Source organism: Silurus meridionalis, chromosome 18, assembly GCF_014805685.1.
Source record: "Silurus meridionalis isolate SWU-2019-XX chromosome 18, ASM1480568v1, whole genome shotgun sequence".
NCBI lineage: Eukaryota > Metazoa > Chordata > Actinopteri > Siluriformes > Siluridae > Silurus > Silurus meridionalis.
The window spans coordinates 17,753,050-17,779,239 of NC_060901.1; the positions used below are offsets into that span (position 1 = coordinate 17,753,050).

At 39.0% G+C, this 26,190-nt stretch overlaps 1 protein-coding gene across 3 annotated transcripts in view; it reads right to left on the reverse strand.

Moving 5' to 3' along the window:
* Positions 1 to 672: 672 nt before the first annotated feature.
* Positions 673 to 26,190, reverse strand: part of ptprz1b (protein tyrosine phosphatase receptor type Z1b) — a 62,695-nt gene continuing 37,177 nt past the window's right edge. For 2 of the 3 annotated variants that reach the window (XM_046874071.1, XM_046874073.1), the window contains exons 10-30: positions 26,005 to 26,131; positions 25,858 to 25,910; positions 25,272 to 25,785; positions 22,818 to 22,962; positions 19,106 to 19,197; positions 18,895 to 18,980; positions 17,682 to 17,702; positions 17,376 to 17,472; positions 17,218 to 17,300; positions 16,717 to 16,851; positions 16,376 to 16,510; positions 16,117 to 16,280; positions 15,337 to 15,472; positions 14,042 to 14,188; positions 13,848 to 13,941; positions 8,644 to 8,717; positions 8,418 to 8,546; positions 7,720 to 7,869; positions 5,902 to 6,044; positions 2,091 to 2,226; positions 673 to 1,971 (exon numbers count right to left, since the gene is read on the reverse strand). In XM_046874071.1, the coding sequence (XP_046730027.1) occupies positions 1,828 to 1,971; positions 2,091 to 2,226; positions 5,902 to 6,044; positions 7,720 to 7,869; positions 8,418 to 8,546; positions 8,644 to 8,717; positions 13,848 to 13,941; positions 14,042 to 14,188; positions 15,337 to 15,472; positions 16,117 to 16,280; positions 16,376 to 16,510; positions 16,717 to 16,851; positions 17,218 to 17,300; positions 17,376 to 17,472; positions 17,682 to 17,702; positions 18,895 to 18,980; positions 19,106 to 19,197; positions 22,818 to 22,962; positions 25,272 to 25,785; positions 25,858 to 25,910; positions 26,005 to 26,131 (2,805 nt within the window). In that variant the 3' untranslated portion in view covers positions 673 to 1,827. The remainder of the gene's footprint in view (positions 1,972 to 2,090; positions 2,227 to 5,901; positions 6,045 to 7,719; positions 7,870 to 8,417; positions 8,547 to 8,643; positions 8,718 to 13,847; positions 13,942 to 14,041; positions 14,189 to 15,336; positions 15,473 to 16,116; positions 16,281 to 16,375; positions 16,511 to 16,716; positions 16,852 to 17,217; positions 17,301 to 17,375; positions 17,473 to 17,681; positions 17,703 to 18,894; positions 18,981 to 19,105; positions 19,198 to 22,817; positions 22,963 to 25,271; positions 25,786 to 25,857; positions 25,911 to 26,004; positions 26,132 to 26,190) is intronic. The other variant, XM_046874072.1, reaches the window with a different exon arrangement.

Consider the following 26,190-nt stretch of genomic DNA (forward strand, 5'->3'; position numbering starts at 1 on the left):
GTTTCCTGGCGTAAACTAGGGTTCAGATTACAATGATTAAAAATGCACACGGCTGAATTTGTTCAATACGACATCTATGAATTTCACACTTTTACTATACTGTACAAGTGTTCGTTCGTTTTCCTGGTTGCGTTTTTTTTTTATAAATTGAAATTCTGCTTTTTTGTCGCCTATCAAAGGTTCACGGGATACACCTCGGACCTTATTTAGAGTACGAGTCGATCGTCGGTCGAGCCGACGCCGTCCACTCGCCTTCATTAGTGACATCCAAGATTCGTCTGCACAAGTCATCAATTCAAGATGCATTTACAAATAAAATGTAATAAATAAAAAATTAATTAATTAACCATTTTGCAACTAATACTTTGTTTTGGGGGTTTAAAACGATTCATGTGAGAACCAGAATAATGTTTTGTGGATCAATTTAACTACGAGCCGATAATGTAGGAAACCGCAAACACGATCAATTCAACGAATGGACCAAAGCAATTTGTTCACAGCGACGAAAATTGACTACGTGAGAGTTTCAATCTAAGAAACAAGAAAACAACTGAGAAAAACTGTAATATATATATATATATATATATATATATATATATATATATATATATATATATATATATATTATAGTTTGTTATATAGTGTTTTGCACAAAAACTGACACAAGAACAATTTCTGTAAGTGATTTTTTTATATATATAAAACCAACTAAATCATCAAACCCCAGTAGAATAACAGAATACCGAGGACCTCATTGTACTTTTAGGGGAAAAGTGGAATGTTTGTTAATACTGGGTCCTCTATTATTAATTCTTTTTTCTGATTTACGTGTTAAAACGTGAACATTCCGACGGGACGTACACGATCCGTGCGAGCGGCAAGTTCAGAGGTCGTAGCGTTTCTTCCTGACTCACTTGTACACAGCATAGTCGCATCATCAGCAGTTAGAAACACAAAATCACAAACGTACAGGCGTTGATTACAGACATCACACACGTTAATTGTTGCATTTTTTGTTTGGTTTTTTTTTGTACGTAAATTCATGCGTCAAAATAACGGAACACGGATGAGGAAAAAAAAAAACCGTTACAGACACTTAACTGTGTACTTGTATATCCCAAAAAAAAAAAAAGGTTAAATTTATATGCTAAACCAAAGTAGTAAAATAGAAAATTTATTTATACAAATAGGGTTTGGTCTTTCGGTGCGATCAGTCGTATATCTGCAACGTTTCTTTGTGTCACGATGTACTTGAGCTACATTTATGTCTCTATAAAATCTGCGTATATCTATTTCTTTTTTTAATTTATAAATATTACATTTGAAACTGAATAGACGTCACTAGCAATGCGGCAGTCAGACATTCGGAAAAAGAGTAGAAATTTTGGCATTAGTTCCAACAATAAATCGCTTCTTTTTTTTTTTTATAAAGTTACACGGTTTACAAAAAGGCACAAGTCAAGACCAAATCGCATCCTGTAACCAGAATGGGGACTTTCGCAAGAGGGGGGTGTATAAAGCCAAAATGGCCTTACTTTATGTCAATGTAAACATTTTTTTGAATTTCGTACATTGGAAAACGTCAAAACCTTATGACATACATTATAAGAGTTATACATTATATAAGACACGCGAGACTCTCAGTGATAATTGGAATCTCAGTTGATAGATGGTATCTCTCTCTATACATTCTATAAGAGACTCGAGACCCTCAGTGATCATTGGAATCTCAGTTGATAGATGGTATCTCTCTATACATTATATGAGAGACTCGAGACCCTCAGTGATCATTGGAATCTTAGTTGAAAGATGGTATCTCTCTATACATTACATAAGAGACTCGAGACTCTCGGTGATGGTCGCGGAGCCGGCCAGGATGTTTCCGTTGTTCTCCGTGCAATGCAGCGTTTTCTCATCTTCCTTGCTGCTCACCGAGCTTAAGATCGCTTTATAAAGAAACTGATACTGCTCCTGGGAAAAAAGGTACAGATGACCAACTTTTTACCTCAGGGTTTCACCACAAACTCCTGTATATTGTGAAAATATCAATAATAATCAAGGGAAAAACAAGGCAAGTTAAAAGTCCTCACAATATCACTGAATACTCCTGGTCTCATCAGGTTGGTCATCCTGGCTGTCAGATAGACGTCCACCATGTTCTCGTCTTCTAGCTGATTAGTCAGGGTGATCAGGGAACACAGAATCCCAGCATTGGAGCCTCCATACCTGCACAAATAATAATTAGAACATTTTTACATTTACTTCCATGGCATTTGGCAGACGCCATTATCCAGAGTGACTTACAGTTATCTCATTCATGCAACTTAGCAGCTATATGGGCCTTGCTCAGGGGCCCGCAAGTGGCAGCTCAGTGTAGCTAGTATTGCAACTCACGACCTTCGGATCCAAGGTCCGATGACCTCTAAGTTACCACTTCCCCCTATTTTAGGACCCAAGAACCCAAACTCTGTTTTAGAAGCAATTATCCAACTGCAAAGCCAGAACATTGGACAGAAGGATACAATAGTGATAATTCCATGTTTAGATCATGGACACTGTTGAAATTCTCTGACTTCATGAACCATGAACTCTGACTTCATGAGTCTACATGAACTAAACGGACAAGGATCATATGAGCCAAATTTGCAGAAGATGACTGGACAAAATGTCAAAGAGAAACAATAATCATAACAAGAATCATTATCAAGAATCATTAATAATTCTTGAACCCAGCCATTATGGATGCACAAGCCAGTGCACTCTTAGTGCCGATCCCAAGCCCGGGTAAATGGGGAGGGTTGCGTTAGGAAGGGCATCCAGCGTAAAATATGTGCCAAATCAAATATGCGGATCACAAATGAGAATTTCATACCGGATCGGTCGAGGCCCGGGTTAACAACGACCGCCACAGGTATCGTTAGCCGACAGGGTACCGGTGGAAATTGGGCTACTGTTGGCCGAAGGAGGAGAAGGAGAGGAGGAAGATGTCTACAGAGACGGCAGGGAAAGGAGCAGTGCAGGAGAGTAGAGGTTCGGGTTGGTACTTTAAATGTTGGTACTGTGACGGGTAAAGGGAGAGAGGTAGCTGATATGATGGAGAGGAGAAAGGTAGATATGCTGTGTGTTCAGGAGACCAAGTGGAAAGGGAGTAAGGCCAGGAACATTGGAGGTGGGTTTAAACTGTTTTATCATGGTGTGGATGGAAAGAGAAATGGTGTAGGGGTGATTCTGAAGGAAGAGTACAGTAAGAGTGTAGTGGAGGTGAAGAGAGTTTCTGATAGGGTGATGATCGTGAAGGTGGAAGTTGAAGGGATGATGATAAATGTCATCAGTGCCTATGCTCCACAGGTGGGCTGTGAGATGGAGGAGAAGGAAAGATTCTGGAGTGAATTAGATGAAGTGGTAGATGGTGTACCTAGGAAAGAACGATTGGTGATTGGGGCAGACTTTAATGGGCATGTAGGTGAAGGGAACAGAGGTGATGAGGAGGTGATGGGTAGGTATGGTTTTAAGGAGAGGAATGTGGAAGGGCAGATGGTGGTAGATTTTGCTAAAAGGATGGAAATGGCAGTGGTGAACACTTATTTTAAGAAGAAGGAGGATCATAGGGTGACGTATAAGAGTGGAGGAAAGTGCACACAGGTGGACTATGTGCTATGCAGGAGATGCAACCTGAAGGAGATTGGAGACTGTAAGGTGTTGGCAGGGGACAGTGTAGCTAGACAGCATCGGATGGTGGTCTGTAGGATGGTTTTGGAGGCGAAGAAGAAGAGGAGGAGAGTGAGGACTGAAAGAAGAATAAGATGGTGGAAACTGAAGGAGGAAGAGTGTAGTGTGAGGTTCAGGGAAGAGGTCAGACAGAGGCTCAGTGGTGTTAAGGAGGTGTTGGATGATTGGGCAACTACTGCAGGAGTGATGAGGGAGGCAGCTAGAAAAGTACTTGGTGTGACATCTGGAAATAGAAAGCAAGACAAGGAGACGTGGTGGTGGAATGAGGAAGTGCAGGAGAGCATAAGGAGAAAGAGGTTGGCAAAACAGAAGTGGGATAGACAGAGTGATGAGAAAAGTAGGCAGGAGTACAAGGAGATGCGGCAGCAGGTTAAGAGGGATGTGGCGAAAGCCAAGGAAAAGGCATATGAGGAGCTGTATGAGAGGTTGGACACTAAGGAAGGAGAAAAGGATTTATACCGATTGGCCAGGCAGAGGGACCGAGCTGGAAGGATGTACTGCAAGTTAGAGCAGTAAAGGATGGAGAGGAAATGTGTTGACTAGTGAGGAGAGTGTGTTGAGAAGGTGGAGGGAGTATTTTGAGCAGCTGATGAATGAGGAAAATCAGAGAGAGAGAAGGTTGGATGATGTGGAGTTGGTGAAGCAGGATGTGGATAGGATTAGTAAGGAGGAAGTGAGAGCAGCGATTAAGAGGATGAAGAGTGGAAAGTCGGTTGGACCAGATGACATACCGTAGAAGCGTGAGATGTTTAGGAGAGATGGCAGTGGAGTTTTTGACCAGATTGTTTAACAGGATTTTGGAAGGTGAGAAGATGCCTGAGGAATGGAGAAGTGTGCTGGTACCGATCTTTAAGCATAAAGGAGATGTGCAGTCTTGCAGTAACTACAAGGGAATTAAATTGATCAGTCACACCATGAAGTTATGGGAAAGAGTAGTGGAAGCCAGGCTGAGAGAAGAGGTGACCATCTGTGAGCAACAGTATGGTTTTATGCTGAGGAAGAGCACCACAGATGCCTTATTTGCTTTGAGAATGTTGATGGAGAAGTATAGAGAAGGACAAAGGAATTGCATTGTGTATTTGTGGATTTAGAGAAGGTGTATGACAGGGTGCCAAGAGAGGAGTTGTGGTATTGTATGAGGAAGTCAGGTGTGTCGGAGATGTATGTGAGGGTGGTGCAGGACATGTATGAGGACAGTGTGACGGCAGTGAAGTGTGCAGTAGGTACGACAGACTGGTTCAGGGTGAAGGTTGGACTGCATCAAGGATCGGCCCTGAGCCCTTTCCTGTTTGCAGTGGTGATGGACAGGTTGACGGACGAGGTCAGACAGGAGTCTCCCTGGACTATGATGTTTGCTGATGAAATTGTGATTTGTGGTGAGAGTAGGGAGCAGGTTGAGAAGAGCCTGGAGAGGTGGAGGTATGCGCTGGAGAGAAGGGGAATGAAACTCAGTAGAAGTAAGACAGAGTACATGTGTGTGAATGAGAGGGAGGGCAGTGGAGTGGTGCAGTTGCAGGAAGAAGAGCTGAAGAAGGTGGAGGAGTTCAGGTACCTTGGGTCAACAGTGCAAAGTAATGGAGAGTGTGTTAGAAGTGAAGAAAAGAGTGCAGGCAGGGTGGAGTGGGTGGAGAAGAGTGACAGGAGTGATTTGTGATAGTAGGGTATCTGCAAAAATGAAAGGGAAAGTTTATAGGACTGTGGTGAGACCTGCGATGTTGTATGGATTAGAGACAGTGGCATTGAGTAAAAGACAGGAGGTGGAGCTGGAGGTAGCAGAGCTGAAGATGTTAAGGTTTTCGTTGGGAGTGACGAGAATGGATAAGATTAGAAATGAGTTTATTAGAGGGACAGCGCATGTAGGATGTTTTGGTGACAAGGTGAGGGAGGCGAGATTGAGATGGTTTGGACATGTGCAGAGGAGGGACATGAATTATATTGGTAGAAGAATGCTGAGGATGGAGCCACCAGGTAGGAGTAAAAGAGGTAGGCCAAGGAGGAGGTTCATGGATGTGGTGAGGGAAGACATGCAGGTAGTTGGTGTAAAAGAGGCAGATGTAGAGGACAGGGTGGTATGGAGACAGATGATCCGCTGTGGCGACCCCTAATGGGAGCAGCCAAAAGAAGAAGAAGAAGAAGATTAATAATTCTTGAGGTTGTACCACCTACACCTACCCATCATGGACCACGATAGCTCCCTCCCGATGTGCGCACTCGTCCCTGATGATGTTAATGAGCTCAAAGGCGTTGCTGATGGGTCTGTCTAGATTGGGCCAATGTGGCGCCTGGTAGCAGCGAACCTCCAGCACATAGTCATCCTGTTATTCAGAGATACAGATAGTAATAACTTTAATTATCAGGGTGCACAATAAGCCCATGGTGTGTAGTACCTAAGATAAGTATTGTTTAAGTATTTATAAGTATTTACTTTCATTGAAAATTCCCACTTTTTTGTAGTGGTACAACTTGGAACTGAAATGAACTTGCGTTTAAATGTCCAGAAGCTACAAAGATTCTGAAACTTTGTTCTAGAAAATAACAGCGTCATGATGACCAGGGATCTATCAAAACAAGTCTGGGGGAAAGGTTCTAGGAAATTTATCTTGGCTTGGGTATTAAAAAATATCCTAAAATAAAATTTTGCACCACTTAAAAGCATCCAACTTATACTTTATTTTCCATAAAATGTCAGAATATGGCACACATCTATGTCTAAAGCATGTCGTTCACCAAAAGTCAGAGACACAAAAGTCCAAATCAGGAAAGAACAGGTAGAAAAAGCTCATTTTAAAGAAGCTGATTACAAGAACAACCAGGCCCCAGCTTACAAAGCCTTGAGAATAAAATGTTTATCCAATCATTTTTGGAGTTTGTTGAATAAAATGCATCCGTATATAAGTGGAATAAGTGGGAAAAGTTCTCAGGTCTCAGTTCTGATGTGAGAAAAATGATTTGTCCATGTAACAAAGCCTTTCGTGACACTTGGAAGAAACCCAGTACTAAACAAATCAGCATGTCATCCACATATTGAAGCATAGTGGTGGTGGTAGCATTGTGTTTCGGAAAGACTTTTCAGCATTAAGGCAAGTTGGATGGAAAATCTGTTCCAGTGTACGTACAATGCATTGTAGGATTGAAACTGGGTGATTGGACAACAATTCTACGTTTATGTACAAAGCTATTTTTCAAGCCAAGAAAAATGCAGCCAAAAGTGGTTCCCCAATATTGTTCGAACATTGTGTCGCAAAAGTAAGTTATACGTTTCTGAAAATAGAAATATTGTATAAAATAAATGTAAAAAATCTAATATGCAAATTAATCTAATGACGTTAGTTTGTTTCCGATGTGTTGAAGGATTTGAGGTGGTGGAGAATACTAGGGATCTGCATCTCCATAACTGATTGTGATTCGCTTCTCAGCCAACGATACGTTACATTAGAGTAACTTGATTACGAAAATTCACCTAGGTGAATTATTTTTATGCTTTGTTTAGTCCATTTAACTACACACAGAGCACTGCGCAGAAGACACTGCACAAAAAGAAAAATGGAGGAACAGGGGGAAAAACATTGAGGGCCGAAGTGAAGATTCATATGGAAGCCTGTTGCCGCCACAATAAATAAAAAGTTTGATAATTCCAATTTTGTTAGTTTTTTTCTCGCAATTCGGACTTTTCTTCTTGCAATTTCAGCAATAAAATGTAAATCTTTCTAAAAAGGAAACAAGTAACAAAATATTGGTCACTCTCTAAATAATAAAAGTATAGCGCATCTACTTACAATTATATATGAATAACAATAAAAGTTTGCCAAATGCCAACTTGTCTCCAATGCCCACTTTTTAAAATCGATGCATTACATCGTTAACCAAATCTTACCATCAAAATTATTTTCAACGTTTATTAGCATTCAAATAATTTTTTCAGTTAACTTCAATATGTACTTTTTCATCCACAGATTAAATCCAATTAAATTAAGCAAGTGATTTCCTTACTTTTAAGGCTTCCAAAATAAAGTCCTGCACCACCAGAGACTCGTCATAAGATAGACAAAGATGATCCTCCTCTCCTAGTGTCACTGTAAAGGTCTCACAGCTGATTGGCTGCTCTTTAGTTGGCCAGTAAACACACTCCTCCTCCTCGCTCTGTAAACCAGCAAGACCAATGAGTTGTTTTAATATCAGTGTTATAAAATAGAGGTTGACCGATTTAGCGGTTTTGTCAATTAATCAGCACTGATAGTTGATTGCTGATTGATTTGATATCCGCAAAAATCCATACAGATAATTTTTCCGGGTTGCGTTTTACAGCACAAAAGCGGCCTCTAGAGGCTAATCACTGGCGACACATGCCGATTATTTGAATGGTCCTTTTTTTTATTTATTTTGGATGTAACTTATAATGTTTTATATTACTAAAACAATGAATATATTCATATTTATTTCATTTAGCACATTTTCATGATTCAGTACTGGGTTTTTTGGAATAAAGTTCAGAATTTTACACTGAGTGTTAATATTTGTATTATTTTTTTATACAGTATCCGTTCAAAAACTATTGGTTGATTATCGTTATCGGCAAGTACGAGCCATCCTAGATATCGGTATCTGTAAAACTCTCTAGTAAAATTGGTCGACCTCTAGTATAAAATAGTATATATTCAAAACATGTGTGCTTGTGTGTAATGACAGACCAGGCGCTGCATATCTGGCAGAGAAATGATGATCTGCGAATTATGGTCCCAGATCATCCTCCAAAAGTCTTGTATAGTGTTAGCCAGGGGTCTCTGAGTGATGATGAATCCACTGCTTTGATGGTAACCCTGCAAACAGAACAAACCCGAAAATTGTCCATCATAATAATCATCATAATAATGTAATTTCACTACAATGAAAGACCCACATCCAAACAGTTCTCACCATGACGTAAGAAGCGTTAATATAGTCGGAAGAATCCATACCGGTCGGAGACAAACTGACTCTGGATCGTTCCACTGCACACAGAGATCAAGATTAGACTCAATAATGTAATTGTCCTGATCTGAATAAAGCCTACTCTTGTACATTCAGGAAATCACAGCCAGAGCTCATTTCCTTGGCCAAGTACAAATAACAAAGTCATGTGACAGTGACCTCATGTGGTATGGTTTGTTGGGGTACACAAAATTCACGGTTCGCTGCGTAGCTCGGTTTTTAAGTCATGGGTTCAATTTCGGTACAGTTTGAGGGAAGAAATGCAAAACATAAAATCACGTTTTTATTATTATTATTATAATTTTTATTATAATTAACATTTACGAACAACAACTGCATATATTTTCTAAAAACTATTTTAATTAAAAATGCCTGCTTGGTTTAAATAAATGGAAAATACACACACACACACACACACACACACACACACACACATATATACATTTACATACATTATATATATATATAAAACAAAATTCAATAAATCAAACGAATGAAATGCACTTTTTATCAGACTGATCCATTTGAGTAATTTCGATAAAATAGGCACAAATTAAATTGATTAACATTTGTTAGGTCTGCCACTTAATATGTTCTTGAAGGAACTCGGGTTTGGAATACGCGGTGTTATCAAAAGGTTTAGAGACTCGCTCTGAAAGTACTTTATTTATCTACTTTTACAAACTATCAACTTCAAAATATTCCCCTTGCACAGCAATAAAGCGCTCTCAGGGTTACTGCCACTTCTGCAATGTTTCCCAGAAGTCTTCTTTTTGAAGTGTGTTAAGCACCTTCTGCGATTTGCGCTGGATCTCCACAATGGTGTCAAAACGGTGACCTTTGAGCCGGATCTTCATCTTTGGGAAAAGGGCGAAGTCCGCGGGAGGCGGGTAGGATAGATGCGAAAGTGAGATCATGTTGATTGTTCTCCGACTAACATCATGCACGAGTGGCTGAATGCTTTAGACATTGTTGGGGGTTGAGCTTGTCGAAGGACTTCCTGATCTCTCAGTTCGTTCCGTTCTCCTGCTCTTGAAGCGTGCCTGCCGCTCGAAACCCTTCGGAGATCTGCAGCGTCGCCGTATATCGTGTCAAACGTCTCTGTGGCAGATTTTGTCAGTTTCACGCAGGATTTCATGTTTGCTCTTTGAAGTTGCTGTCCATGGTGTAATCACAGACGTGGTAACGCACATGGTCAGAATAGCACCAGTTAGCACCATAAGTTTAGAACCATTTTGATACCACCTCGTACATGACCCGTTGCACCCCTAGTGGTTAGCACCTTTGCTGCGTTGTTGCAGCAGGCTCAGTAAGTTCCTTAGACCTAAAATTTTAAGTACATTTGCTGAATTGCAGAGGCAGGGGCATTTGACACAAGTCTCCTCCACCTAATAGAAATTAAGTGATTGTTGTTGTGTTGTTGCAGCAGGAATCAAACATGAAAAAAGGTTTTGCATCGTAGGCCGACATTAGCAAAGACATATGTACCATGCAGAGAGTTCAAGATTAGCAACAGAATAAACCCAGAGAATCTTATTATAGCAGCCTACGATGTGGAGGAACAATAAAGTAAAAGGAAAACGTCACAATAAACGTAGTAAAGAAAAAATAAACCAGACTCAAAACCCTCTTCACATCCTCTTCTTGAAAACACTGGGTGGTGGGATGTAGAATCAGTACAGTACACGATTGTGGACGAGGAAATGCAAACAGTAACACGTTTGTTGAAATTTCATTCATATTAGCATGTTGTGAATAGAGTTCCTGGGGTGATGACTACAGCGGCAGACTTTAGGACATACATTTCCTCTTTCGGGGTTGTTCTCCATGCCAAGAGCGAGAGTGTAATGACAGATGCTTCCTGACTGAATGAGGGCATGGAAAAAACTTTTTTATGAATCTTCCCGGGGAAAAAACTGTGGGTTTTTCAGCAACATTACAAAAATGAGGGTTTTACACATAAAAATGCAAGCTGACAAAATCATGGTGATGTTCTACATCCAAGTGAGGTAGCCTCGGATAGCCTCAGAATCCTGTTCTTGGCTGACAGGAGAGGAACCTGACGGGGTTTTGTTGCTTTTGGATTTTATGTTTCAAAGCTTTATGCATGCTGGTGATTTACAGTGTTGGGGGTAACGCGTTACAAGTAACGTGCGTTACGTAATAATATTACTTTTCTGGAGTAACGAGTAAAGTACCACGTTACTTTATAAATTTACACATTAATATATGAGTTACTTTTTTAAAAAAGTAATGCGAGTTACTTTTCAATTAAACTATTTTGCATAAAAAAAATAAATACTGAATTAAAATGAACGTAGTCACGTAGAATCGCGCACTCATACGTGAGAGCCGCAGGAACAGAAGCTGGTCAGAAGCGGAGATGGCAAACCAGAGCATTACATTACTGTGATGGAAGTATTCTTATTATTTTGAAATACTCGAGGAAAAGGAGAAAGGAATAATGGTTAAGTGTAGATTATGTGTTGTTGAAAAGCTCTTGTCAACTGCAAAAAATACCACTAAAAAAAAAAGAAAAAAAACATCTGCATGCAAAGCACAGCACTACTGTGTGTGTGTGTGTGTGTGTGTGTGTGTGTGTGTGTGTGTGTGTGTGTGTGTGTGTTTGTATATAATGTTGAATATATGCAACATTGTGCAATATTGCATATATGGAAATGGAGACAGATTTATAAAAAACTTTTGCCGACTTTCCACCACAGCAGATCTATTGACTGTTTAGAATAAAAGTTTTCCGTGGGAGACACATGTACGATGCCATCACAGCGGAGATAGTGAGCAAATTCACAGCTCGTTTGCTCTTTGTGGGAAGATAAACTGCCACGGTCACTGATAATAGCGCAAACTTTGTAAAAGCGTTCCGAATGTTTCAAGCTGATGATGAGGCAGAGAATGATATAGACGAGAAAGAGGTCATATTTACGGAATTGCACGAAGTTTTATGAGATGACAGCGAAAGGTATGTTCTCCCTCCACATCACCGGTGTACAGCCCACACGTCTTTTGCCCTAATATAACTTATTTCTTAATGGCAATTATCTATATTACACCTGTTACACCTGTAAGGCGTGAAAGAGATACAAGTAATGCAAAAGTAACACAAAAGTAATATAGCGTGTTACTTTCCATAAAAAGTAACTAAGTAACGTAATTAGTTACTTTTTTGGGGAGTAACTCAATATTGTAATGCATTACTTTTAAAAGTAATGTTGCCCAACACTGGTGATTTATTTCTGCTCACCATGGATGTAAAGAGTGATTATACAGTAGGAGTTGTTACTACTGTAGATCCAGAGGTGGGAAGTAACAAAGGTATCAATACTTCACTATTTATTTTTCCGCCAACATTTTACTTTCAAACATTACACTTTTTACACAAATATCTGCAGTTTCTACTTACATTTGCAAAACAGCCTTGTTTTTTCAGTTTTAATCCATTTAGTGACGAGCGTAATTTTTCTTCTCATTGCGCACCGTTTTTCGCCCATCGACCTGTTTCGCCGCTGCGTGGTTTTTCCTAACCTACTTCTCTCTTCAACAATGCGTTTCTACCACAACACTGCAAAAACTGTTCATTTAGTCAAGACTTACCATCTTATTTCCAGCCATAAAAATCGCATTGATCTTATTTTAAGAATAAAATGCTACCTATTGTGAAGGATTATTATGATTGCTTTAGGATTTTCTTTTCTTACTTAGTTGATAAAGTTGAGAAAGCTTAAAGTTAGTTACTTTACCTGCAAATTGACCTTCAGAGACATCATTTGAGTTCCAGCCTTGTATCTTTTAACCCTTGATTTTAACTGTAAGAACTGGTTGTAAAGCTGTGCTCAACAATCACACTTATGACTTGTTTATTTATGTTATTTATTCCAAATGCTTGTTTTATGTCTAAACCAACACATTAGTTTTTCTTTATACAAAGTACTTATTGCTTTTTACTCAATTGATCTGCAGTTTGATTTCAGTTTCTCATGTTGAATATCTTTCAGGGTTGAACAGTGACAAAGCAGCGAGTAATGATTTTGTTGTTTTTGCATCGCACCTACTCTCTTTATCCGAATAAAATAATTGTCAACAATACGCATGAATGTGTGATATTGATTTGAAACGGAATCTTATTTTTAATTTAAATGCTTTGTTTCATTTTAACAATGATATCATGCTGACGATTCGTAAATTGACAGTAAATCTCTATTTAAGATCTTTTCATACAAATTATGAAAAGCAAATTGTTCAAATAAATTATTAAGCTAATTTCAAGTTAATTTGATTAAATCGAATCGATTGGAATGTGTTTCAATGCAGTGGTCCCCAACCCCCGGGCTGCAGGACCATGGGTCAATTGGTACCGGGTCGCACAGAAAGAATACATAACTTACATTATTTCCGTTTTATTTATTATCTGACACTGAACAATGTTTTATTTTGGAAAAATTACCGGATTCTCTCCGCCACATCTGTCTATGACTCACTCTTGATGCATGTCATGATGCCTCGGTTACATGTCTTACCTCCATCCCCTACCTTCTTAAAGGGGCTCCAGCCGCTAACACATAATACAATAGCACTAAATTCAGACCCCCAAGCGAGCGAAATGAACAAAAAACAACACAGGGGATTCACCTATATTATTATATTTAGAAAATACCAGTTTTTATGGTCGTATAATTTTATTTTGTTGTATTTCTCCGCCACACCTTAAAGGCCGGTCCGTGAAAATATTGTCCGACATAATCCGGTTCGTGGCGCAAAAAAGGTTGGGGACCACTGTTTTAATGCATATTTAAAGATTTTTTTTATTGATCTATATTTCAAGTATAATTATCTTGAAGTGTATTATCTGCCCTGGATATATTTGTTATATTTAGACATTTATTTTTTGCAGTGCAGAACTGCAACTCATTCTGTACTACACATTACCATTCTGGGTACAGACTGTTGACAAAAAATACTCAAACCAATCCACCTGGTACCAACAAAAATGGCAAGGTAAATGGTACAAGTACCAGTACGTGCACTATTCTATGCCATTTAATGGTATACATAGTGTGAATAGTGTTACATCATATTGTGTGACCTTCCTGAAGTTCTCAATTTGATACGGCATTTAACGCAGTGCTACTCACCTGGCAGGAGGGCGGAAGTCCTGTTTTTTGGTATGTTACACTCTTTCAGTGCTGTTACATAGTCGTCCTGATTTGCACACTTCTGGCTAGTCAACTTCAATGCATAAACAAAAGTACAAAATAAAATAAAGACATCAGCTCATTGTTCGGTCCTTGATTTCCAAAAGCAAAGTCATCAAACGTTATCATCCTACCTTAAACTGTTTCTCTAGACGGGTCTTGCCTGTTGGTCCGGGAGTGAGAAGATGCGAGACGTAAGCATGAACGTGGTTGGCTGACACTTGTGTCTCGTTAGTCCTGATGGCCTCTACTAAGACATCGTGAATGAAAACATATTGTTCCTGACAACAAAGAGCAAGAAGAATGCGGACTATTAACGAGATATTATTATTAATACTAAAACCAGTATAATTAGAAAGGACAATGCCAATTCTATTTTAAAGATGTTGGGACACTAGGTAAAATGTAGAAAAATACAAACTGCATTTGCAAATCTCACAAATTCATATTCACGATAAAACAAAAACCATCTGAAATGTTTTAACTGAAAATCTATTTCATTTTAAGGGAAATTTTATTTTTGAATTTCATGACTGCAAAAGGTCTTAAAAAAGTTGGGACAGGGTTATGTTTACCACTTTGTAGAATCAGGTCTTCTGTCCGTATACATCTGGGAACTGAGGAGACCAATTGCTGAAGTTTTGGGAGAGGAATGTTGTCCCATATGTATCTGATACAGAATTCTAGCTACTCAACAGTTCTGGGTTTTCTTTGTTGTATTTTTTGTTTCATAATGTGCCAAATGTTTTCAAATGGTGAAAGCTCTAGACTGCAGGCAGACCAGTTTAGAACCCCTACTGCGAAGTCTTGCTATTGTATGCAGTCAACGTGGTTTTCCCTGAAAAATAAACTTTCTAGAGGGAAGCATTTGTTGCTCTAAAACCTGTATATATCGTTCAGCATCGAAGATCGATGACTATTTGTGGTAATGGGGTTGTATCTGGATTCAGAAGTTTAAAAGTTTTTGTTGATTTGGTTCTCCAGTTTCCTCACATGTTACATCAGTTCCCTTATTATCAAGTACTGTACATCCATTACTAATTAGCAGTCTACCTTCAAATAATCCAAATTTCATCAAGTTAATTGGGAAATCTCACTCCTTCTTTCAGCCAGCAATGAAATCATTTGATCCAGAGGGGTTTTTTTTGTTGTTGTTGTTGCTTTTACTACTTTTATACTATTTCTTAAAAAGAAATTTTCCAAGTTAGTCCTTAGCTAGTGTGGTCTGTTTGTTTAAAACTTCAATGCAATGAATATCAAGTTGTTTTTCTATATATATGTCCATTTCTGTTCTCCAGAACAACATAAATGTACCATTCATAATTTTTCTGTAATTTCTCCCATAATTTTACTCAAATTTTGGACAGGTACATTGAGGCATGAGGTCAAGTGTATAACAGAATAGATTTGTACTGAAAGGTGCCTCTACCTCAGTCTGCACCAGATAGTTTCTCTGGCTCCGGATGTGCTTCAGGAAGCCCATGATGTTCACCGTTCCCTCTGCCTTTATCTGTTTCAACATGCTGTCTATCACAATGTAGGTTCCTGTTCTTCCCACTCCAGCACTAAACACATACATAAAGCATATAAACTAGACATCATTTCGACTGTAATAGTATTTATAGCATTGGCTGAACACTCAACTCTGATTGGCTGACAGGAGTATATTAGGGATAGTAAGATTCGCATTGGTGCATTTATTTAAAAAGTGTGTTTTGGTATAAATTTATATATAATTATTAGTAGATGTGCTACACTCCATGCTTAACTGGTTCTTAAGCGCGTTCTACGTGAATATGACGTATCACAACACTACTGAGACCAAGGCGTGTCCTGAGAGTCACACAGAATATTAGATTAACATGGCAGAGGTAGAGCTGTGTCTTTCTGGAGACAGAACAGGTAAAGAACATCTGGTTTTATTACATCGTTTTTCTTTTTCTTTTTGCAATACAAAGGCCCGTTTGTGAAAGGGTCATGTGTTAGAAGTCAGAAGGCACTTAAGTAAAAATGTATGATTTTTGTCCGAAACAAAGAAATGAAAGAAAAAAAAGTACCACATTAAAATGCATAGAATTTTTTCTTCTTCATTGCATCATATTGCGTTGAATCGCGTTGTGTTAAATCAAATCAAAATTGTATTAAATCAAATCTTTCCATCCCTAATAAACACACACACAGATTTTTTATGGTGAGTCCAGTAAGTTACCTGCAGTGCACCACCACAGGGCCTGAGTCAGCGTTCTGGTTCTCAGATGACTTTTGTACAAATTTGAGCACTGGAAGTGTGTACTCAGGAACGCCCATGTCTGGCCACTGAGTGTAATGGTACTGATCGATGGTTCTTTCCTGACTTCGAGTCTTCAGAGAGCCCTATATCACAGACCAAAAAACAATAAACTGTGTCTTTTTCTTACATACGACAGTTTTTAGGGTTAGACTGATAACCAATGATGATGATGATGAACCTTTTTGTTGCTGATGTTTCTCAGGGTGAAGGTCCTCTTAGTGTAGTAGGCCAAGGTTACAGTATTTTTCAGCGTGACCAGAAAACTCCCATACTCCTCCTGGTTTTCCATTGGCCAGTACTGGTCACATTTTCTCTGTGGGCAAGAAGACTTGTTATATGTATTGTATGTACTTTGTTTTGTCCTGTGATTTTATTCTTCATTGATATTTGGCAAACATTTCTTAGAGAACATTGAAAAAAAAATGGCAACCATCACCATAGTTTCCATTCAAATCTAAATTCCATCAAATCCGATTAATATTAAGAACGATCTTATCATAAAGCATAGCATCCCCTCACCCGACCCTTCTCCAACAGGTTGGTTATCATGACGATGATGCTAACATTCTGCTCCCACACCATCCTCCAGAAGTCTTCCAGGCTTGTCTTGAGTGGACCCTGGGCTGCAATGTAAGCTTTAGAATGTTTGTAGCCCTAGAACAATGTCAAAAGAAAAAGTACACAGTGTCAGTCTTGCTTGAGGGGAATGTTCCAACCAGTACCAAGTAGTTGCTGAGATGCTTGTTACTGACTCTGTAGGCTATGGTCTTGATTTAGATGCTATATGCTATGGTCTTGATTAGTTTAAAACCTGTCTAATACATGATAAGTCTCTAATGATTGACCCCAAGCTGTAAAAAGCTGTAAACAATTGTAGGTGGTACCAAATGTCCTCCCTCGGACGGCTTAAAACCTGGCAGAAAAAATCAATATCAATGGTCTGGCCCCTGGGGAAGGATTTTACGACATTTTAAAGACATTTTAAAGACATTGAGCATTGAGCAAACTTCTTATACTTACATCCACATAACTGGCATTTATATAGTCTCCAGTCTTTCCATCTTTCTCTGCATTGTGATTGAGTTTGACTCGACTGTGATCATCTGAGGAAAAAAATTAATTATGAAAAATTGCAAAATGAACATGTTTGTGTCGTAAGGAATAACTGCTTCTCTTACAGGCCAGGATGTTGATGTATCGGTTCTTGTTTTTGTTGTCTGGATGGTTTGAACTGTCCATCGTAATCCCCATGTCCACAGTGCAGGACTGAATTTCCTGTAAATAATCCACACACTTGTGTGAAAAAAAGACCCTTTTTCTACATTACATTATATAACGAATCCAAGTTTAGTAGGTTACAGTAGGTGTCATCACATTTTACACATCAGTCATGCAACGTGCGTGCAATGGTGCTTTTATCGAGACTACATAACTATAGTTAGAATGAAGAATGACTGACAGAACACAAGACTGAGGTGTCTTACCTCATAAGACTCTTTCAAGCTCTAATCGGGGGGGGATGGGGAAGTGAGAAAAACAAATGCAGAAAAAAAATAACAAGAATGAGAGTCCAGGACAAACAGTGAACAGCCAGTGCTGATACATAAAGCGCTAGCTATTGTGTAACTGTGGTTCTGTGAACCCTGTAGCAGCTTTCAGAGAAGTGTGTAACACCTGAATGACCCTTCGTGCACATGAGACTAAATGATGCAGTATTCACAACATGTGTCCTTCCACAAACTTTCTAGAGAACCTTGTCGTGGACCGTGAACCATGAACCGTATGAATACTGACAGTTATAGACCTGCGGAAACAATGCTACGTAGCAGCTAGAAAGGGCTTGAAATGCAAACAACAGCATTCATAGCATTCAGGGGCGTGCTGCAACATGCTAATGATGTCAAAATCTGGGAGCTCCAAGTTAATTGGTACTAAACTTATTCTCATTATTGTCTTCCTAAAGACTCAGACAGTACCAGAATGGACAAATGAAACATACAGTAGTGACTGTCTACTTTTAAAGTGTAGACTATGCGTCCACACGCAGACATTTGTGTAAAGAGAATGTCATACCAAAGAGCTGCAAATCGTAGCCAAGAAAAGCAAATTCATCAGTAAACAAAGTATTACATGTTGGCAACAGCTAGTAGCTAAGCTAGTAGCTTACTGGCAGGATATGACAGAACGTGGGACACTTGAGAGGAAACACAGAGGATGCTACAGTGCTCATAATGTTATTGGAATGACAAAGAATGATATTTATACTGTATCTTCTGAGGACAGGAAAGCTGTAGCTTCGACTGTAGCTGCAACTTGCTAAGCCGCTAGCTTTATTAAGCATAAAATGTAGCCCAGGATTTGAAAGAAATTTGAGAAAACAAAAAGGAATAGTTGTTTTTTTGACAGAAATATTTCAAGATCTCAGCATACGGGCACACAAAAGGGTTATTCAGATGTTTCACACCACTCTTAAAGGGGCTGATCGTAAAACCCATTCGAGCATGACGCAGTGTGTTCTTGCTAACATGCTGCTGACTCGTCTAGACGAATTTGCTTGCACAGAGCATGCTCAGGGTGCGATCCCTGCACGTGCCCAAGTCCAGCTCCAGTGGAAATCTTTCCTGTTATATTTCACAGTTCAAGTAGAATCTAGTAAAGTGAGCTGTCGGAGCAAAAAGGACAGAAAACGCAGAGTACCTCGAACTCCTTCGAGAACGTGTTGTTGGAGTGAAGGTCTGCGACGTGCTTGACAAATTCTTTCACTGGAAGTGCTGCATGTTCTTCTGCAACAGCATGAAAATTTCAGGACTGTGTAATATATATATGCACTTAAAGTGTGCATTGTTTCAGCTGAAAAATGTTAAGAGAAACTGTGTGTGTGTGTGTGTGTGTGTGTGTATACAGTTACCTGTATTGAGGAGAAGAGGTGTTGATGGAGCTGTTATGACTCTGGGAGATGCTTTGTCTTCTACATAGAGATGTGTCGCTTGAAAGCACTTCCTGCACACACACACACACACACACACACACACACACACACACACACAAAAGCACAACATTTTAATCAAATATATGTAATATCTTCATATTGAGTTGGATTTCTTTATTTGATGTGTCACATAAGCAACTATATATACAGTATATATATATATATATATATATATATATATATATATATATATATATATATATATATATATACATACAGTGTTGTGCTTGTTACTAAAAAATAGTAACTAGTTCCAGTTACTCGTTACTTCATTCAAAAAGTAACTCCGTTACTTTGTTGATTACTTACACCAAAAAGTAATACTGTTAAAAGCAACTTTTTAGTTACTTTTTTAAAGAACCTTCTTTAATGTTCCCATTAATGCCCTTTTATGCGTTATGGTCTATACAAACACAAAACTGACTTAAACACAGAGTAATTTTTAAACACTATTTAATTAAAGTCAGACCAGCACAAACTGAATATATCACAAGGATTTCTGAAATAAATAACAAAACAAGCTGAATAATATATTCACAGTCAAAAACTAAAGTGGCTTCTGCTGTTGTGTTGAGCTCTTAAAAATGTTCCTTTCACAGCTGAAGTATGAAAACTATCAACAATGTAGAACACCGGGTTAGCTTCTAGCTTCTAGCTCCTCAGGCATGGAGGTCCTTATATATAAAGGTTTTACTAAATTCATGAACTCAAAAGGATGGACTTCGATGTAAAATTTGTAACAATAGAAAACACAAGAAAGAGCCACATTCTCTTCAACTCCATGGTCTTTCCTTGGTCCTTCCATGTCATCCAATCTAGTTGCAGAGACCATTGTTGTGTTCACACTTGTGGATAAAAATTCAAAGGCTGACAGAAGCAGAGGGACAACTAGTCTTGACTTTATAAATGAAATAAGGCAAATAATGCTTTTAACCTCCATACTACATTCCTATGGTCTCCTCTGAGATCTCTCTCTCTCTTTCTCTCTCAATGGAGAGATAAAGTCCATATTTGCTGCAGAAAATTAGCAACTTTATAATAGAGATTTTAGACACCAACGCGTAACTCGTGAAATACAATACACCAGAAACAATCACAAGGTGCGAGATTTTCCAGCGATACAATTTCCTGTTGAGATCTCAAGAAAAGTCGTGATCATGAAATAACAACTTCTGTTTCGGCCAAAAAATTATGTTGTGATCACAAGAAAACGAGAAAGAAAAATAGATTATAATGCAGGCCTCTTATGACTTCCATTGTTTTTCCAATTAAACAAAATCCTTATCTGTAAAAGTCTATGGTTATTAAGATTCCAAATGATAAACGAATTCTAACCAAATAACAGTCAAACATTTAGCAGACACAATCCATTCTCGTAACAGGTGAGCCAAGGGAATAGCACGATACTACACGTGAACCTCATAAATCATTAATGAGTGTGTGATGTGAATGAGTGTAATGTCTGGGAATGTAATGCCACTCCTGGGCCCCTTAGTAAGGCCCTTAACTTCACATCTGCTCAGTTGTATGAATGAGATAAATTTAAGTCACAGCATTATCACAAATCCAGAAATCAAGGGCTAGCCAAGAGTAATATCAACTAAGATACTAAATCATGAGTCCTTATATATCAGGTTGTGGATGATTGTCCTGACAAATTAATTATTTAGTTTAATTGTTTTAGAGAAGTGTAATAATCATAATAAAAAATTACAAGATATACAAGGTACATTTTTAAATAAAACTATAAAGGGAAGATAATTTTGCTACGCTTTTTTCTTTCGAAACCAGCATTTTAACATATTTGTCAATTGTTTGTTGAATAATTCACATAAATAATCAAACGATTTTCCTATTTTTAATCATTAATTGATGTGAAACTGACAAACAACGGGATGAATTCGGTGGCAGCTCAGTGGTTAAGGCATTGGACTTTGGATTGGAGGGTCAGAAGTTCAAATCCCAGTACTATTATGCTTCCACTGTAGGGGCTTTGAGCAAAGCCCTTAACCCTCAAATGCTCGGTTGTGAGTAGAAAAGGGGGTCTTTTCTAGACCGATGCCATAAATGTTTCCATAATTTAGTAATTTTTCACTCTTCTAGGAAGATTTTGATCTAGATTTTGGGGATTGCTGTGGGAATATAAGAGTATTTTTAATATCCCAGCTTGTTCAGGTCAGCCAACATACAGCCCGCCTAGAGCAGTGGTCCCCACCCCCCGGGTCAATTGGCCACACAGAAAGAATACATAACTTATTTCTGTTTTATTTATTATCTGATTCTGAACGATGATTTATTTAGGAAATTACCGGATTCTCTCCACCACATCTGTCTATGACTCACTCTTAATGCATGTCATGATGCCTCGATCATGTCTTACCTCCATCCGCTACCTTCTTAATGCTCCGGCAGCTAACACAAAATACATTACTGCTAAATTCAAACCCCCAAGCAAACAAAATGAACAAACAACAACACAGTGGATACACGTTTATTATTATATTGAGAAAATAGCGTTTTAATGCTTGTATCATTTTATTGTGTTTTTATCCGCCACACCTTAATGGCCGGTCTGTGAAAATATTGTCCGACATTAAACTGGTCTGTGGCGCCAAAAAGGTTGGGGGCCGCTGCCTTAGAGCATATAGGGGTCGAACTACTGACCTACCAAATAGTAATCTAGACCGTTAACTATTGAGCTACTGCTGGATGATTAGTAATCATTCAGATACAAGGACATTCGTAAGATCAGACATGTTTTGTGAGGTGGTGGGGGTTCAGTCAGTGTTCCAGTTCGTTCTAAATGCGTGTACTATGGTTGAGGAGGTCAGATCTCTATGCAGGACACTTGAGATCATCCACTTCAGGAGCACATATGCACATATATCTCATGTCTGTGTTACCTTCTGGTTCTCCCTTTTAGTTATGCTGCCATAGCGAGTCTTGCCGGAGTCCAAACTGCACAGTGACATTACTTTCATACAACAATAAGGACACTTAATAATCCATATCCATCTCTTCCTGTCACCCTCTTCTCTCTCTCTCTCTCTCGCTTTTGCTCTCTCTCTCTCTCTCTCTCTCTCTCTCTCTCTCTCTCTCGGTCGGGTTAAACATGCTCCTGAGGTTTCAGTGACCACTGTTCCTGCCCTCTCCCCTCCGTGGATCTTCCCACTTCGTCCAGGCCTGCCTCTGGATAGTGTTCTCTTCGACTGGAGGCCACTCTGTGCAGCTTGGGACGGTTTGCTACACTGACTCAGGATACAGTTTGCTTCTGATCATCATCACTGTACCCTGCAACATTGTATATCTGCTTTAAATGGACATTCGGTGCAACCCAGATGAGGATGGGTTCCCTCTTGAGTCTGGTTCCTCTCAAGGTTTCTTCCTTATGCCATCTCAGGGAGTTTTTCCTTGCCCCAGTTGCTCATCAGGGACGAACTTACTTAAAAATAACATATTTACTTTTAATCACCACATTATCTGTGTAAACCTGCTTTGAGACAATGTTCATTGTTAAAAGCGCTATACAAATAAAAATTAATTGAATTGAATTGAATATATAAGTAGAATTTGGCCATCTAATGTATCATTTAGTACTGAAGTGTGTATACATGTGTGTGTTTCGTATTACCTCCAATAGATGAGGATGCTAATCAGCACCAGCAGGCAGATCGCAGTAAGGGTAGACACCACCGCTAGTGGCACCACTGTCCTCTTTTCTCGCTCCGTCCCTCCCACCATTCCCACTCGAGACTGTGGACTGCTGTTGCTCGCTTCTGTCCAGAAAACACAAATTTGATTAAAGCCAGAGTATTGCTGTCCGGATTTTGGACTTTTTTTTTTTTTTTTTACTGCGTGAATGAAATTTCCATAGATGAGTCACCATGATTTACTACTTTCGGACATAGCAATATTTGCATATATGAATTATTAGAATGAAGTCACAAAATAAATTCAGAAATTCAGAAATACATCCGACACTGGGTTTAAAGATTCTGGGATTCACAGGTTCGTGGATCCCTCTAACCCTCCTCCCGAGGGAAAATCTGCACTTCTAGAATCTGTACTTCCTCCCTCAACATGGCTTTTCCTCTCAAGGTAAAAATCTGTATCTCTACAATGTCACACTTAGCTCTTTCATCAGCGTGTACCAGTCGGAAATTGTTTGCTCGGTGTACAATTTCCAAGTGGTCCAGGAAAATTGCACATGACCAACAATGCATACCCTGCAGGGGGAGTTGCACCAATACAAAACAACTAATATTGTGTTGATTTTTCTTCAGGAATATGAGCTACAACATCAACATCAGTGAGCCTTGGACATCCATGACACTGTCACCGGTTCACCACTGTTCCTTTTGATAGATCCTGACCACTGCAGACAGGGATCTTTCAGGCTGTTTATGTGGAACCAGTAGCAGCTTATGGTCTACTTCATCCAGAAGCAGGGCATCAGGATGGAGCAGGAAGCAACTAAATACTATATCACCTCAACAAGCACCACACAGGGATTCGTTAGCAGACAACATGTGGGAAAACTGTCAAGTTCTGGGGGGTTTCCAGCTAGGCTTTTTTTTTTTTTTTTTTTTTTTTAATTTCTTTGTGTTTCCTGGTGTTTTCCCACTAGATGTCACCAGAGTGTTTCCAGAGGCCCTCATTAGCGTCTTTTGTTTCCACCTGTGTCTGTCAGTCTTTTGTGTATTCAAGTCCCCTTTTTGCGGCTGTCTTTGGCTCGAGTTAAATCGTCCAGTCCCCGAGTCTCCTGTCTTTTCTTTGGGTTGCCTGGTATAAGTTTCAGTTTTATGCCTTGATTTTCTGTTATGACCTTCTTTCAATAGTTTTTTGCATTTCCTAAAGAGGTAGTTTTTAGGTTTTTCTTTTTTCTTTTCTCAACTTCCATAGACGATTTGAATTAAATTGATACATAATCAAATTGTTTTGTCAGATTTGCTCAAAATGTAAGATAAGGAGATTAATCACCTTGGGTGCCCCCCACTTTATAAGAGTTACAATATTCCACCATTTGTGTCCATGAAAATTAATTTTAAACTGCAAATAATTACTATTTACAGCATGATTCCTAATAATTTGGTTGTTGAGTGTAGTCTTGATGTCATAGATGAAGATATTGTGCTTCATCCATCCAAGTATTACTATAATTCAAACTTCCCAACTTCCAAACTTCAACTAACTTCCCAAGAAGATTAAGAATTGTAGACTTTTATCTGACCTGCCATTCTTCGGTACCTGAGTTATACTTGTGGGGGATTTTTAGTTTGGAACTTTACAGAAGTATTTCCTTGATTTTATCTTCACTACATTTCAAAATCAGATCTCGTACTTTTAAACTCCACTACATTTTGCAAAATCAGTCGGCCCTTTTTTATTTATCTATGAAACTTAACTGGTCGAATTTGCAGCACGCCATCAATCAGGATTGTGTTGGTGGTGTCTACTTCACCAACATACGGTTCAACGCCAGTTCAACAGCAAGCAGAACATTTTGAGAGGAACAAATGATGGGAGAAACTCCTGACTTGAACTCGCCACAACACCTGTGACCTTGTTTACGTGGTTTTTCTGAAGTAGTTGAAAAGAACGTTTTGGGCTCATGATAATATTAATATTTTAACACTGATTTCAATCAGTGTTTGACTCATTAATATCATTTTATTCATAGCTGCTTGTGCTTGAAGTCTTTTCACATAAACTGAGTGAGAAAAATAATAATAGGAGCATTATAGCCATAATAAATCGTAGTACTTTGGAGGCTTAAGTACATTTTTGAAGGCAAATACTTTTGTTTGTTTTATGGGACACTTTTACTGAGGTAAAATTTTTGTGTGTTTCTCTACTTTAACCCAAGTACATGGTTTGGGTACTTCGTCCACCACTGAATAGAAAAATTTTGCTTTTCTGTCTTTTTGAATTGTATCCAGTGTGTATTTATTTGTAGCTTGTAAGATATTGAATGAATTTCTACATTTGGTATGTTTTGTGTCCAATTCCAAAGAACCAATTTGATCATGTTTTTTTTGTTTGCTGAAACCTAGTGTTTTTAAACTGTAAATATTCTCATACTTACCGTTAAACAACGGCCGAGTGGGTTCGTTAACATTCTTCACCGAGACGGACAAAGTGTTACTGGTGACGTAGATGGTTCTGCTCTCTGCATTTGGAGCTGAGGTTACAGAAGTGACGCGAGGTTTGGTCCACCACACTTGCCCCTGATCTCGATCCCCTCTGGTTATGAGTGTCGGCAGACTGAGCTGCTCCTCATTCGGGCTGGACGAAGTCGTCTTAGATTTCAAGTGAACTTCAGTTACCAGCATGGTGTCTTCGTCCTCTGAAGAAATGTGGCTGCTTGTTGGTTGTTCATGGCTTCTTGTCTGTTCTGAAGAAAAAGTTTGAGATTCTACTGTAAGCCTATGTTGTGGTGGTGGTGATGTGGTTGGCTTGATTGTTGGAAAAAGGGCTACTGGTTGATTGTAGGTGGATGTGGTGTCATATAAGGCGCTCTTGAAATAAGAGGTCTGGGCAGGCAAAACTGTTGGTTTGCTGCTTGTCCTACTCGCAGATACAGTGGGCTGGGAGGTCTCCTGAAATAAGCAAAAAAAAATCACTCATGGCGCGATCACAGATGTGTTTTTTTCGTTTTCAAATAATCATACCTCAGGAAAATCTTCTACTTGGGTTGATTCAGCCGATGGATCAGGATCGTTTTCTGTCGAATAAGCGTTAAAGATTCCCCGATTCATTTCTGCGTAAAACTTCACTGACGTGTGCTAAGCGTAAATTAGTGAGCAAGGAGGGTTTACCGGGGTCTTCCAGAGGCATGTCCACTATAAACTGATCACTCATGCGACCGGTCAAGCCGTTGGTGCACAGCGCCACCACTTGGACAACGTAGCTGTTATTGGCCAGCAGGTTGTAAATAATGGCTCCCTGTAACACAAAGCAAAACACAAGTGCAAATGGAATTCACGTGGCCCAGAGCAAAAAAA